The following is a 13269-nucleotide window of genomic DNA, read 5'->3' as shown; positions in this document are numbered from 1 at the left end:
AATTAGCTCCCAGAACCAAAGGGTATGCTCTGATTGTCACTCCGAAAGAACAAAATATAGGAACAGTTAAAAAAACTACTATATTTGTTTTCAAAAATATTAAATATTTTCAAGACATTTTTTTGACAAGTAAACGATTTTGAATTAGAATCTCCTGTTTACTATTCTTTTTCATTTTATCACCTAATCCAATCCCCTTATACCTTGAAGACTTAGAGTCATGACACGGCAATTTTCTAAGTCAAGTTATGCATTGCGCCTTTTCTTGAATATCCTAAATTCTAGAATCCAAATGAGGGCGAAGTTTCAAACGTTGTTTAATATTTGGTTACGTCTTACTAGCCTTTACGAACAAATTGAGTCACTATTTGAATCATTGAAAAGTTCTACTAGGTCTAAAACCAAAAAACATTATTGTGGCGTTATTTAGGAATAAGGATTTTTTTTTAATGGAATTGGACAGCCATTTTCACATTTAAATTACATCCAATTTAATTTACTAAATGAATGCACGTACTGATAATTATTATCCTACCCTACAATTATATAATTTTTAATTAATTTTATTTTTCTAATAATTTAATGTACAAATTTTATTTTAATGAGTTTCCATGAACAAACCTTAAGAACAAGAGAATGAGAGGAAAAAGGAAGAAGCAAAGTGGGACTTGATTCTCCTTGCTATCATCACATAACACGTTTGCGTGAGAAGGGTAGATAATTACTTTATTCCTAATCACTCCATCCTCAAGAAAAACTTTAATCCTTGAACTTTGACTAAACAATTATATAACTTGAAACTTACATACTAATAAATCAAGATGATTGGAAAATCAATTTGACCTCATCTCAAGAAAATTCAAAATTTTTAGCAATATGAATTGCAATCACAAAATTCAATCTATGAAAAAATGCATATTAAACTTGAATAATTAATAATTCTTATTTTTCAATCTGATTGGAGTTGGTCTCGCTTACACAAATAATTTCATATATAAATGAAAGAAACTAAATACTAGAAACGGTAAGTAAATGCCGTATATATACACCATTCGCTCGAAGTGAGGTAGCCAAAAATAGAGGGCAATTATCAATTGCATGTGTGGGTGGGGAAAATAGGAAAGAGAGAGAGGCATCTTCACGAGTGTCTGGGGCTCCGCTTTCCTTGATTCCTTGGCACATTCTCTTCCTCTGGACCCCTTTATATTCTTCTAGCCACCCATCAGAAAAACTAGAAAGTTTTAGGGGGCAAAAAAAAAAAAAAAAACTACTCATCCCAGGATATTGAAAAACTTTTCATTTTAGAACAGACATCTCGCAAATTCACAAGAATGACGGTTTCAGCTACGGGAAACTCTTCAGACAGGTGATTTTCCATCTGGGTTCTGCTTTTCTTTTTTGTTGTTTGAATGTAGAGGTATTTGGGATGTGATCATTGGGTCTGCAATCTACACTTCGAACGTCGATTTTATTGATCTTTCATGCCAGTCTTTAGAAGAAATTGTTTGTTTAAAATCAGCATTATATGTATACAAGACGTGTCCCTTTGTGTAATTCTTTGTTTTATTTGTCTTGTCTGGGAAAATGTTTTGTTTGACCCTTCTTAAATCTTATTTCTTGGTTATTTTTCCCGTGCAATTGGATCCATCATCAGTTTTCGATTAAGTGGAGGAGTTACAATCATCAGCTGTGGGCTTTCATTGACTTTTCCTCCCAAAATAGATTTCTTCGTGGCTTTATTATTTTGGTGGGGCTGTTCGAGTACATGCATGTGGTTCTTTTGATGTCGCAGGAAATGTTACTATGATATTTCACCTTTTTGTTGGGTTTTGAATGTGTGTGATTGGTGTTCTTAGCTATGCTGGGAGTAGAGACGTCGCAATTAGACTCCCCTCCCCCCCCCCCCCCCCCCCCCCCCCCCCCCTTCTTCCCTCATTTTTTCTCTTTGATTGATTGATCAAAATTCAAGAAGAAGTTTGTGAGTCGTGGGAATCTTGGTTAATGGAGGGTGAGGTTTTGTTTCAATGGTATTTACCTTTTATTGCAGTTTTTATGTTTTGCTTTCATTCTCTTGGGGCCCAAAATTCTTGATTAAAAAGAACTCTTTCCGGACGAGCATCTGAGGATCATTCTTGTTTATTGACTGTGACTGACTGACTCTTTACATACCATATGGCATGGATTGCAGACATCCAATTGCCAGTGAAGCATTAGCTTTCCACAGCATCCATTTTGATTTTTCTGCTTCCCTGTTCTTACTCTGGCTTTCTTTGTCAGACTTTGGACCTGAGAATTACCTTTGCCTTTCTTTCGTTTGCGCATATGTATAGCTCCTCATGCAACTTTTGCGTCAAACACCTCTCTTTTGTTGTGTTGTTGTTGTTGGCAATGGAAAAGGAACAAGCACATATCTTGAAGGTTTTGTTGTGGAGTATAAGTTGTGATAGCTTGATTCCGGATTTTGGTAGTTCAATTTTGAATCATTCTAACTGTAAAGAACAATCATAAGGACTGGATTGATCCATAGCATAGTCCTAAAATTCTGGAAAGGGTATCTTGATTAGGCTCTAAATGGTCTAGTATGATCAGGTTCTATTATAATATATTGGGAAAAAAGTGTTGTTCTACATAATCAAAAGAAACTATGAGGGAAATATCCTAAAGTATAAGGTGTGTATGAAACCTAATACAATTTAAGTGTTAAATTCAAGTGTTAAATTTGCCCTTGTAAAGTGTTAAATTCAAGTGGGATGCAATGTAATTCTTCTCTGTGCAAGATTAGCAAATAACATGCTTGAAAATGGTCATTCTGTAACATTCTTTTTGGGGGTACGAGGGCGGGGTTTTAGAGCATTATGAGCTTTCTCATATGGTTACTTTAGATTTATTGATTGATAATCCTCATGAAATATTCGTAAATTTGAATTTATTGGTGTTAAAACATTAATAATTTTTCCCTTATAAAATTCTGAAGGAAGTTCTCACTGTTCTCTGTTTTCTGGTTGCAGTATTCCCTCTCTGACTCAGGCTGCTGCTCTTGAAGCAGTACTGTTTGATGTTGATGGAACTCTTTGTGATTCAGATCCCATTCATTACTATGCTTTCCGTGAACTGCTTCCAGAGGTATAAATTATGGTCTCACCATATCCATTTCAGTTTCGCTAGTTCATCCTTGAGAATAATCAAGTAATAAATGGATTACATATAAAAAGGGTAAGCACACCTTAACAGAACCTTATTCAGCTTGAGCAAGGCATTTGTGTTATTACAAAATGCAGTGTGCTCTCCATCTATAGGCCCTGTTGCATTTAACAGTCGGGGGTGTAATATGGTTATCCATCCATCTCAGCTTTGCTGAGATGTATTTTCGTAACCTAGTACTCTTGTGGGAGGGTTTTAACAAGAAGTCTGGTGTTTAACAGACAGGATTCAATGGTGGTGTTCCAATAACTGAAGAATTCTACGTTCAGAATTTTGCTGGGAAGCACAATGATGATGTTGCTGCTATTCTTTTCCCTGATGATATTGAAAGGGGCCTTAAATTCTGTGAGGACAAGGAAGCTATGTTTAGAAGGTTATTAACCATATTCTTATATACCATCTTACAACTTTTAACTTTATGTCCACCGCTGGGGATTGTTCAGTTTCCACCTGTCTTAGACGTTCTTTTGGTCGGAAAATACAGATTGGCAAAGGAGCAACTGAAGGCCGTTGATGGCCTCTACAAACTACGGAAGTGGATTGAAGATCGTGGTTTGAGACGCGTTGCTGTTACCAATGCTCCAAAGCCCAATGCCGAACTGATGATCTCACTACTTGGCCTTTCAGACTTTTTTGAAGCTGTTATTCTTGGAAGTGACTGCACCCGTGCAAAACCATTCCCTGATCCCTACTTGAAGGCACTCGAAATACTGCAAGTGTCCAAGGATCACAGTATCATCTTTGAGGTTTTGACGACTTCTGCCCTTTTTTTTGTGTGAATTTAGAATACAGCCTTGCCGTGTTCGTAAACTAACTATGGTCATGTTTCTGCTCGGTTAGGATTCTTTTTCTGGAATCACAGCCGGTGTTGCAGCTGGGATGCCTGTTGTTGGCTTAACAACAAGAAATCCTGAGAATTTGCTTATGCAAGCAAAGCCTGCACTGCTCATAAAAAATTATGAAGATCCAAAACTCTGGGCAGCACTGGAAGAGTTTGATAAGAGAGCTGGCAGATCAACAGATACTGCATTTGCTAACAAGTGAAGAGCAGTGCAATATGACCCCCTTGGTATATGCAATAACTACAGCCCAGAACAGCTTCATATCCTCTCCTCTCCCTGTTGAATTGAGGAAATTTACAGGATTGATTGATGGCGATGTGATATTGGCTTTGGCCACCACAGTTCGAGTCCTTGGACTTGTAAACGTCAATATCAACATTTTGAAGTATTTTAAGGTTAAAAATTTCGTGGACACAACTAAATCATTGAGAAATGAACATCTGTCAAATCTCTCTTGCTCTAATTATTCTAAACGATCAACATAAAAGTATGTGTTTTGTGGTGTGAAGAATTTTGATCGTATGGTAGAAGGGTGAGAACCTTCATTTGCCGTCTGGATTCACTTGTGGGTCAAATGGCTACAATACTAATGCCAAATTTTCAAATCTATGACAAGCACTTCACATCAGGTGTATCCATCTTATACCACCACTCGCAACTACTGTGGGTGGGTGTATGCTTATATGTGAGAAGGAGCAGAGTTGCTAGCTGCTGCCGGATTATTTAAGATATTAATAAAGAAATTATAGTCTCCTCTCACAAATCAACTGGTGAACATTAAGGTTTTTGCATTTAAATTGGAATGATCAACAAAATTTTGCAACCGAACATGAAATGCAGTTACCTAAATCATTCAATCTTTTCATCAGATAAAAGATGTAATCTACAATCCCTTATCTTGTCCACAACACTGAATCTATTTCATTTCTAGCAGCCGTGTACAACTCCAACTTCCTAGAGCACTGCTGCCTCCTTTCCATTAACACTGGATCTTCATCCAATAACTGAGCAAGCTGACGGCCCTACAAGATAAAAACAATTAAACTTACAGCTGTGTACAAAATCCTCATTCTTTGACCTATCATTAGCAACTGTGTGTGTAAAATTGGCTTTGATGCAAAATTTTTTTACGACATGTAGTAACAAAATTTGACTGAGATTACACCCAATGAGTGAAAATATGGAATTCCAACTCATGAAAAGATTTTGAGAAGACTCGAGTGTTTTGGTCCACTGCGTAGTGTAAAACTGTCGATAGTGTTTTGACAGCAGTAATTCAAAGTGCAACCATATCCTCCAATTGGTTTCAGACTAGATTTAGTTCCGATTACTGTTGCTTCAGCAGAAACAAATTAAAGTCCAGTGGAAATCGTCCCGATATCTTTCCCCTTCCCCTCCCCCTCCCTCAGCCCAAAAACAAGGTAAACCAAAGAAAGAGAGAAAAGCAGAAGAAAACAATCAATTGATCTCCTGTAACTAAGATGTCAGAGAAGGATATTTACCTCCTTTTTGCCAACTTGTGTATAGAAGTGATCTAGTAAAGTTCGCTTCGCCTCTTGAACTTGACAATATACTACAGCTTTGGGAATCATGTTCTTGAGAGTCTCAGACACCATGCCTACATAGGAGGAAACATTTGAACCTATCCGCCTAAAGTGCCCCTCACTGTAACGGTCAGCAGCAGAGACATTTGGATTTCCACCCTTTTCGGCTTCTTGCGGGAGTTTTCTAAAGAAATCCACAGTGAGGTATGAGGCCTCCATGTCTACCATTCGCAACACAGTCTTCTTGCTGTCATCACGAAACCTTTCCAATGCCTCATTTGCTGCAGCTACTATTTCTGCCTGGAGAGTTGGAAAACGTCGAAGCTCCTGCATTTTAGAGTTCCATCATCAACTCTCTTTTGACGAATAAATGTTAACAAATGTCACCGGAATAGACTTGTGACTTTCTACCTGTGTTTCTCCAATTGACTTGCGGACAAGCTCCTTCAAGACGAAGTGGATCTACAAGACCATTTGGTAGTTTAAGAAAAACAAGCAATTACTTTTGCAAAACTATAGATACAGAAACCACCTCTTTGCATATAAGAAAATTTGTTTTGCCTGCAGTATTTTCATTTATTCCAGTTGTACACTTGAAATAAATCCATTGATCCCGTCTTCAAACTTTTATCTCAACCCAAGCATAATGCTAATGTGTTAGTCTTATCACGCCCATTTACAGCCAATGGACTGCTGATTCTTCCTTACCAGAAATGGTCATTAATCCAACCAAAATAGGCATGCTTAAGCAGTTAATGAGAAGCCATTATCCTAGTGATACATGTAGACTGAAGCACTTACTGTATCAACTGAAGCTTCAGCTGGACCTCTGAAATAATTGAGAGAACTCTCAATCAGGCGTCTGTAACCTTGTTCTGGTGCTATAAGATGAGGTTGGTATCCATCTGCTTGACAGACCACTTTCTTTACATTTTGTAGTGAGAGATGCCGATCAAAAGGGAGCTTCCTCAAAGCAATAGGGAGTTGGTGGTCAAAAACTCCGTAAATCCGATCTCCCCCTGGCCGCCTATCAAGAGAAGTAATAGATGCTTAACATAACCAATATGGGAGTACAGATGCTTATTACCATGAAAAATGCAAAAGTAAAAACTGTACGCCTATTTATGGAGATTTAAAAAGCTCATGGTCAAACTTTTAGTGGAAGTTAGTATAGTGAGATCACAAATTCTTGTAATCCTCATAAGGGTTTCAAAAAATTCACTGTAGTCAACAGATGGTGAAAATCATTCAATTTACTCCATCTACTTCACAGTTTTTAAGCATAAGGTCCTAAAATCAATTTTAGATTGCAATTTCCTAAAACAATTTATACCTACATCTTATACGACCACATGACATGGTTTCTTTGCAGGAAAAGGACCTTAAGTTGCAATTGAAAACTCTGGTGCACCAAATATTAGTGATAGTGAAAGGACTGGTATGATCACTTTAAATTTGACTGCATTAGCATTTCTGAAAACTTCACAGTCTAGCAGACATAAACAAATTGTCCTATAAGCTCTGAGTTGCTATTTCAAACATCTCATGTCTCCATCAGTTGTATAATCTAATATGTTTAATACCCAAACTTAGAAACATCCAGCCAGCAGGATGTGCAATAACTCAACCAAATGGCTTGTGTTACATGGTCTTCAGTCATAAGCGGCTGCAGCTACAAACTGCATGATTGCACATTCTTTTCTTGGCAAGTGATAGTGTTATTGCCGATTAAACATGGAACCAAATGGTTTCCAAGAAAATCAAATACTCAAGTTTTATTTAATTCTCTATTTGATGCATTAGACTACTTTTTAAGTGAAGATTAAGTTTTTTTTATACATTTGTGTACTTCGCATCCCCCCTCACCTCCCCCCCACCCCAAAAAAAAACCTTTATTTTTGTTTTCTGTTTTGTAGGCCATGGGGGTGGGTGGGGGGGAGTGAGTAGTAAACAGTTGCACTAGGTGAGGCTGGAAAAGCTATGTACCCTCCTTCAAGGTGTTCCTTGAATACTCGGTCAAATGCCCGACAGAGCTCCAAGATTGTATACAACTGGGCCTACAAAATTGAACAAATTACTCAACACAGAAATTGACAAACCAATGTTTAGACAAATTTACCGAAGTAGGTATATGTCCTCACCCCTTCATCTATCGAAACAGGTCTGCCAAAATGGGTAAGATCTGATTCAAGTTCATCGGCAGTTTTGTTAATCAAAGACACAAGACTAGGTATGCGGGCCTTTATCACTGATTCTAGGTGCTGAAACCACAGATATTTTCAAAATAATTATTAGTGAACTCTGTTATTCTAAACAATGGAAAAATATTGCGGCGTCAGTAAGCGAAACATAAGTGCAAACATGTACCTTGGAAAGAAGTTTTGCAAGATACTCTGAACCCATTCTGCTGGCCAAGTGCCCATATTCAGGGCTAGTTGCAAAGAATTCCCGCTCCCTATGCCTGGCGGCAATCATGTCAAGATTTCTGTTTATGTCAGCTTGTGAACGGTTAACAACCCCAACCCAGGGATGTTGCAGTCTGTATGATCTTCCTTCAAGCACCTTGGTGGAAGAAAGGTGAACCTTGAGTGAGTAATCTAGGGGCAGGGTGGGGTGGAATTCTAAATCCTGAAATGGCATCTAAATAGAGACATTGCTAGTCGCTCGAATAGATCGTTTTCATATCATCCATCATTTGGTGGTGGTAATACATAAGAAACCAAACAGAATAAAAACTGGAAATTTAAAAAGAAAAACTGTAAGTTAATAATGTTTGCATACTTAGAAATCTAACTATGGGATATAGGAAAAAAGAAAAACAAAAAAATAGAGTGGCCACACTACTATATTCCCTGAAAACTACGGGCAAAATTTGCAGAGATAAACAATATGGTTATCAAGATTATGGCTTTCAGGATAGCTCTAATAACCAACTTGCATCTGCAGTGGCAACACTTAGGTGTGGGTAATGAAAACAAGTAACTGATCGACATTCTTCACAGGCTCGAACAGAACTGCATCCTAATGAAATATATCTATAAGGCCCTTGATAATTATAACCTTCAAAAGGATAAAGGACCTAAGTGTCAGTTTTTGTCTTCAAAAGGAAACTACATATAATCCTCCAACTCATGCCTGCTCTAACTTCAGCTAATTCAAGAGCAATTTCCTGGAAAACTAAATAACCTGCAACAACTCCATCTAGTTTGGAGATTCATCATGTTAACACAACAATCATGAAGATCCAAAGAATTTAAATGTGTTTCTAAAATCCATTGTCGATCTTGAGCATATTTAATTAGAAATGACCTCCAAAAAACATAGACCTTAACTCTAAAAGTGCTGATGTTAAACTCTGGATATTGAGAAAGTTGACAACAAAAAGAAAGTTGAGTAAGAACCAACCAGAAAATTGGCTAAAACCAAGTTTATGGACTAATGTTAGGCACAATACATAATATATTGGTAGAGGCTACCTTGCCAAACAATAGATTGATATAAGCAGTCACTTTCAACCAGTCTCAGACAAACTTCTTGGAAAAAGTAAAGACACTTACATCCAGCGCATTTGTTCCTTTATCCATCAAATCAAGCTTTGTCAACACGCCAAAGGTCCGTTCTCCTGTATATAGGATGCATCAATAGTGCAAAGAGACAAAAAAATATTCCAAGAATACATTCCAATAAATTAAGACGAAAGAGTGACATAGCAAGGTTGTTAAAACTCTACCACAGAAATTACCTGCTGGATCAACTTCTCGTGCAATCTTGATAGCATCAGATGTGGCAAGATCTTGATTGGCAGGAGTTATGGCTAAGATGATTGTATTTGGCTACAACCAGAAACAAGATGATCAGCAATCAAATGTAACTACAAACTGCAATTTTGTTCAAAATCAACAAATTCTGTACTTCAATTCCAGTTCAAGGGTGTGCGAAAGGTTAAGAAAATTCCAATGAAAAAGAATCTTCCGTCATTATATAAAATGACACTTTGTGCTTACAAGAAGCTACTTATCATGTCTCCAAACTCAGAAGTTACCTTCATACGCTTCCAAATCTTTTAAGTAGAGTCATTTACCAAATCAAACTAGATAAAAAAATGATAATGAGTGGCACACCAAAATCAAAGTGCTTCGGTTTTTGTATGAGCATCAATCAATAGGATCAGAAGAGTTTACTGAGATTTAGCTATTCAATGAGAGTATTTTCCACAAAATATGAGAGCATCATTCTACCTTCTCTACATATGAGCGAACCATATTTTCAATTTCTTGGACTATGCTTTCAGGCTGTCCCTCTGCAAACGCAAACTTGTAAGTAAGGCATAATGATTGTACAACAAAGAATAACAGAAATTTAGCAAAAAGAATGACATACCCACAGCAACTTTGGTTAAACCAGGTAAATCTACCAAAGTTAAATTTACAACTGCAAGTAAAGAAATTAAGTGAAAGGAAAAGATATTGTTAGTGAAGGAATAAGACAGGAGAATATGAAGAAAACCAGAACTGCAAAATTAAGGATCACCAAAGTAAGAAATCAATATCTTAAACCATAATCGCCAAAAGTTAAGAAATCATGAAAGATTTCTCAAATTAAAACGCACCATTAGGGGAGTAGATACTGAGATTAATGGGCAGTGCAGAGATCTGCTTAGCTTTCCCAGTCACCCTGTCAGTTTCTTCCTGAATCTCTTTCCGAACCATGGCTTCACAAGGAAAGCATAATGAATCAAAATGAACATTGTAATAGTGTACGGTTGTGCAAAATGTCTTTTATGATGTTTTTCACTCCACTTAAAGAAATGGAAAAACCACTAGGAAAAAAATCTAAGATGATAAAATGTCTACCAGTGGTAAGACACTGTTACTTTCAAATGAAGCAGATATGGCAATGTTGCCACGTCACCAAGGCAAAAGCTGACAGCTAATCAGAAAATTAACAGATCATCCTATTCTGCAGTTTAATGAATAAAAAGAGGCAATTCATGCAGCCTTGCACCTGCAAGTTAGGCAGCTTCGTTGCATTCAACTAGTGATCTTCATTTCACTCTCAAAACTATCCAATGCATTTACAATATTCACAACATTACCATTTAAAACAGCAGAAGAAAATAACTTACAAAAGTCTATGAATTTTTTATCTCCAGTATGAAGAAACTGTGCATAATCCTCTTTTCCAGGATCTATCTTGTAGAGTTGCAGGATCAGAGGCCTTCTTGTTACAATCCCTACAAGCATTATAAATTTAAAACCCATAAGCATAATTAGTTGCTCCGAATAACACTAAAATCAGGAAAATTGAAGCAAGGGGAATAAATGATAGACATTTGCTGTGTTTAAGACTGTGATGCATTCAAACTTCATTCTTAATTTCCTCAAACTCCCTCAGCAAGAATGACGCTCGTAGTTAATGATGTGAAATCCATTAACAACACGCGATGCCCTCTAGCACATTTAGTATTCACCACGAAAGCATTTCTAGTCCAACATCAAACTTGTAACTTTCGATCATCATCATAATACAACTAACTTCTCTTAATTAGCATCAATTAAATCACAAAATTATACACACAAGACAAAAGGCAAAGAGAAAATGAAGATAAAGAGAATAAACAAGAAAAAAATAGGGAAAAAAAACCTGATCCTCTAGGCAGAAAATCACGCCCAACGAAGCTCTCCAACACCGATGACTTCCCCGAACTCTACACGTCATAAGAAAACCAACAAGGAAAAAGAAAATTCATATTCTTTTCCGAAAAAAATGAACTAGTCATCTACTTGCATTCCTAATAAACTCTGCCAAAAAAATCAATATACATCAAAATTGAAGTGCATAGAAACGTACAAATGTTATGCATGTTCGCTGTGCGAATTTATATAATCACAATTTTAGTGCTACTCACTCTAGAAAAAACCTTAAAAAACAGTAAAAACAGAAAACGCTTAAAAATCTTCCACTGGCAACTTCTGAAGCCTCGACTCCTCGGGTGCACACACAACAACACACAGCAGTACGTGATGCTATAAAAAGTATATATACAGAGAGAAAGAAGAAAACCTGGCCGCCGAGGACGACGATGGTGGGGAGAGAGTCCCAAAGAGTTGGCAAAGAGCGATCATCACCATAATCGCCGAGAAGAGTACAAGTTTTCTGGAGTGTATTCACAAGTCCTATCACACTTTCCATCTCGCTACAAGTACCAGAGCTAGCCGGCGCCTTAGGAGTTCCGGCGTTCAAAAATTTTCCGACGCCGGTGAAGAAGAGAAGCAGTAGGAGGAGCAGGGGAAGAGGCAGGGGTGAAGTAGAGAAGAGGTAGAGAAGGAAAATGAGAAAAGTAACGGAAGCTATTTTAAAATTATTATATTTTGACCTGTCAAGAAAGTTTTGTTCAGTTTTAGAGAGAGAAAGTAGAGAGTGGGCCTTTTTGTGCGGTAGTTGTTGGAGCGAAGCGCCACGTACGTGCTCTTTTTATAGTAGTTGTAGTAGGAGCAGGGCTGGACTGAGTGGGGACTATCTGGTCCAGCCGTCCAGGGTGGTTTGAATGATTTTGAAATCCAATTGCGGCGGGATCTTTTTTGAGAGATGAGATAATTAATAAGAAATTCTTTTTAGTGGGGGCTTCTTTTTTCCTTTTGAGATAAATTTATTTTGCCCCAATTAACTACCAGGCATTAGCATTTTGCCTTCTTTCTTAATGGTGAAAAACAAACCAACACTCAAGTGGAGCACGGTTAAAAAAGAGTTTTTTCTAGCTTGATTTATCAATGAATCATACCAAACATGAACAGTTTTTTTTTGGGTGTTAAAGTTCCAAATTTGACTTAAACTTGACTTGATTAACCTAAGATTTAATTTTATATGTAAAAAAAATTCAAATTATGTGAACTCGACTTGGTAAAAGTTTATTTGATTTCGACTAGGTAAAAGTTTTTTATTTGGACTTGACAAATATAACAATGTAAGGTTAAACATAATTTTAAATTCGTGAAAATAATGAACAAGTTTTAACACTAGAATGCTCGATTTGATTAGACTCATTTATATTTCTATTCTTTTCTAGGTTGTACATAGACTCGTTTCTTTGAACCATTTGGATTGCTATTTTTAGGAGTTTTTGTAGAAAGAATGTATTATAGCAATTTGATATATGCGATGTAAAAAAAATGATTAGAAAATATGTTCACAAAAAACGTAAACATTTTTTCACGAAAATCACAATCCAAACAAGGTTTCATACCATCACTAAACGAGGTATTTTGCCAAACAAAGTGCGTGTTTGGATATAGGATTATTTATAATATTTTTGAAATAATTGCTCTATCATGTTTTTGTGATATGATGCATGTGTGATAGTGATTAACTAGATAAGAAGATGATTTAAAAAAATATGTTTGTGATTCAAGTAAATAAATTTTTTTTTTTTTGCAAATAATAGCCAATCCAAATTTAATTTAAGGTACTAAAATCTTTTCATTAGAACCTAACTAGTGAATGACTTGTATAACAAATTTGTATTTTATAATGTTGTAATTGATATATTGGGTGCTTATTTGCAACATCAAATTAAACTAAAAAGTGAGTAGAGACTATTGCTCAAATACGTTCATTAGAATTCCCCTTGAGGAAAACATTTCATTGAAAAATTTCCGTCTAATCTCTTTTGAATCGTTGAATGG

At 36.5% G+C, this 13269-nt stretch overlaps 2 protein-coding genes across 4 annotated transcripts; one reads left to right on the top strand and one right to left on the bottom strand.

The window, feature by feature from the left end:
* Window positions 1-1063: 1063 nt before the first annotated feature.
* On the top strand, window positions 1064-4506 carry LOC113704044 (haloacid dehalogenase-like hydrolase domain-containing protein Sgpp). Its single transcript, XM_027225675.2, has 5 exons — window positions 1064-1366; window positions 3009-3123; window positions 3423-3574; window positions 3686-3947; window positions 4042-4506. Exons 1-5 carry the CDS (start codon window positions 1332-1334, stop codon window positions 4243-4245), a joined length of 768 nt encoding a protein of 255 aa, XP_027081476.1. The 5' UTR covers window positions 1064-1331; the 3' UTR covers window positions 4246-4506.
* A 305-nt stretch (window positions 4507-4811) lies between these two features.
* On the bottom strand, window positions 4812-12027 carry LOC113704043 (phragmoplastin DRP1E-like). 3 transcript variants are annotated; one of them, XM_027225673.2, is made up of 15 exons: window positions 11651-12026; window positions 11231-11294; window positions 10713-10820; window positions 10197-10298; window positions 9968-10018; window positions 9826-9887; window positions 9330-9420; window positions 9145-9209; window positions 7955-8149; window positions 7729-7848; window positions 7574-7644; window positions 6389-6614; window positions 5999-6049; window positions 5546-5914; window positions 4812-5056 (listed from the first exon to the last, which is right to left on the bottom strand). In XM_027225673.2, the coding sequence occupies exons 1-15, from the start codon at window positions 11777-11779 to the stop codon at window positions 4937-4939; spliced, it is 1824 nt and encodes a 607-aa protein (XP_027081474.1). In that variant the 5' UTR covers window positions 11780-12026; the 3' UTR covers window positions 4812-4936. The 3 variants fall into 3 exon arrangements, with proteins under 3 accessions (XP_027081474.1, XP_027081473.1, XP_071917494.1); XM_027225672.2 differs by having other exon boundaries at window positions 4812-5065; window positions 11651-12025; XM_072061393.1 differs by lacking the exon at window positions 5999-6049 and having other exon boundaries at window positions 4812-5065; window positions 11651-12027.
* Window positions 12028-13269: the final 1242 nt, after the last annotated feature.

The sequence above is a fragment of the Coffea arabica genome, chromosome 8e (genome assembly GCF_036785885.1).
Source record: "Coffea arabica cultivar ET-39 chromosome 8e, Coffea Arabica ET-39 HiFi, whole genome shotgun sequence".
NCBI lineage: Eukaryota > Viridiplantae > Streptophyta > Magnoliopsida > Gentianales > Rubiaceae > Coffea > Coffea arabica.
This window is presented reverse-complemented; position numbering and strand designations above follow the sequence as displayed.

Bases quoted from the DNA above. Each gene is read 5' to 3' on its own strand.
- LOC113704044 (XM_027225675.2), top strand. From the start codon at position 1,332: ATGACGGTTTCAGCTACGGGAAACTCTTCAGACAG. The intron at 3,575-3,685 runs GTTATTAACCAT...CGGAAAATACAG, and splicing joins AAGGAAGCTATGTTTAGAAG to ATTGGCAAAGGAGCAACTGA. The intron at 3,948-4,041 runs GTTTTGACGACT...CTGCTCGGTTAG, and splicing joins ATCACAGTATCATCTTTGAG to GATTCTTTTTCTGGAATCAC.
- LOC113704043 (XM_027225672.2), bottom strand. From the start codon at position 11,779: ATGGAAAGTGTGATAGGACTTGTGAATACACTCCAGAAAACTTGTACT. The intron at 6,050-6,388 runs GTAAGTGCTTCA...ATGGTCTTGTAG, and splicing joins CTGAAGCTTCAGTTGATACA to ATCCACTTCGTCTTGAAGGA. The intron at 5,915-5,998 runs GTAGAAAGTCAC...TCTAAAATGCAG, and splicing joins AGTCAATTGGAGAAACACAG to GAGCTTCGACGTTTTCCAAC.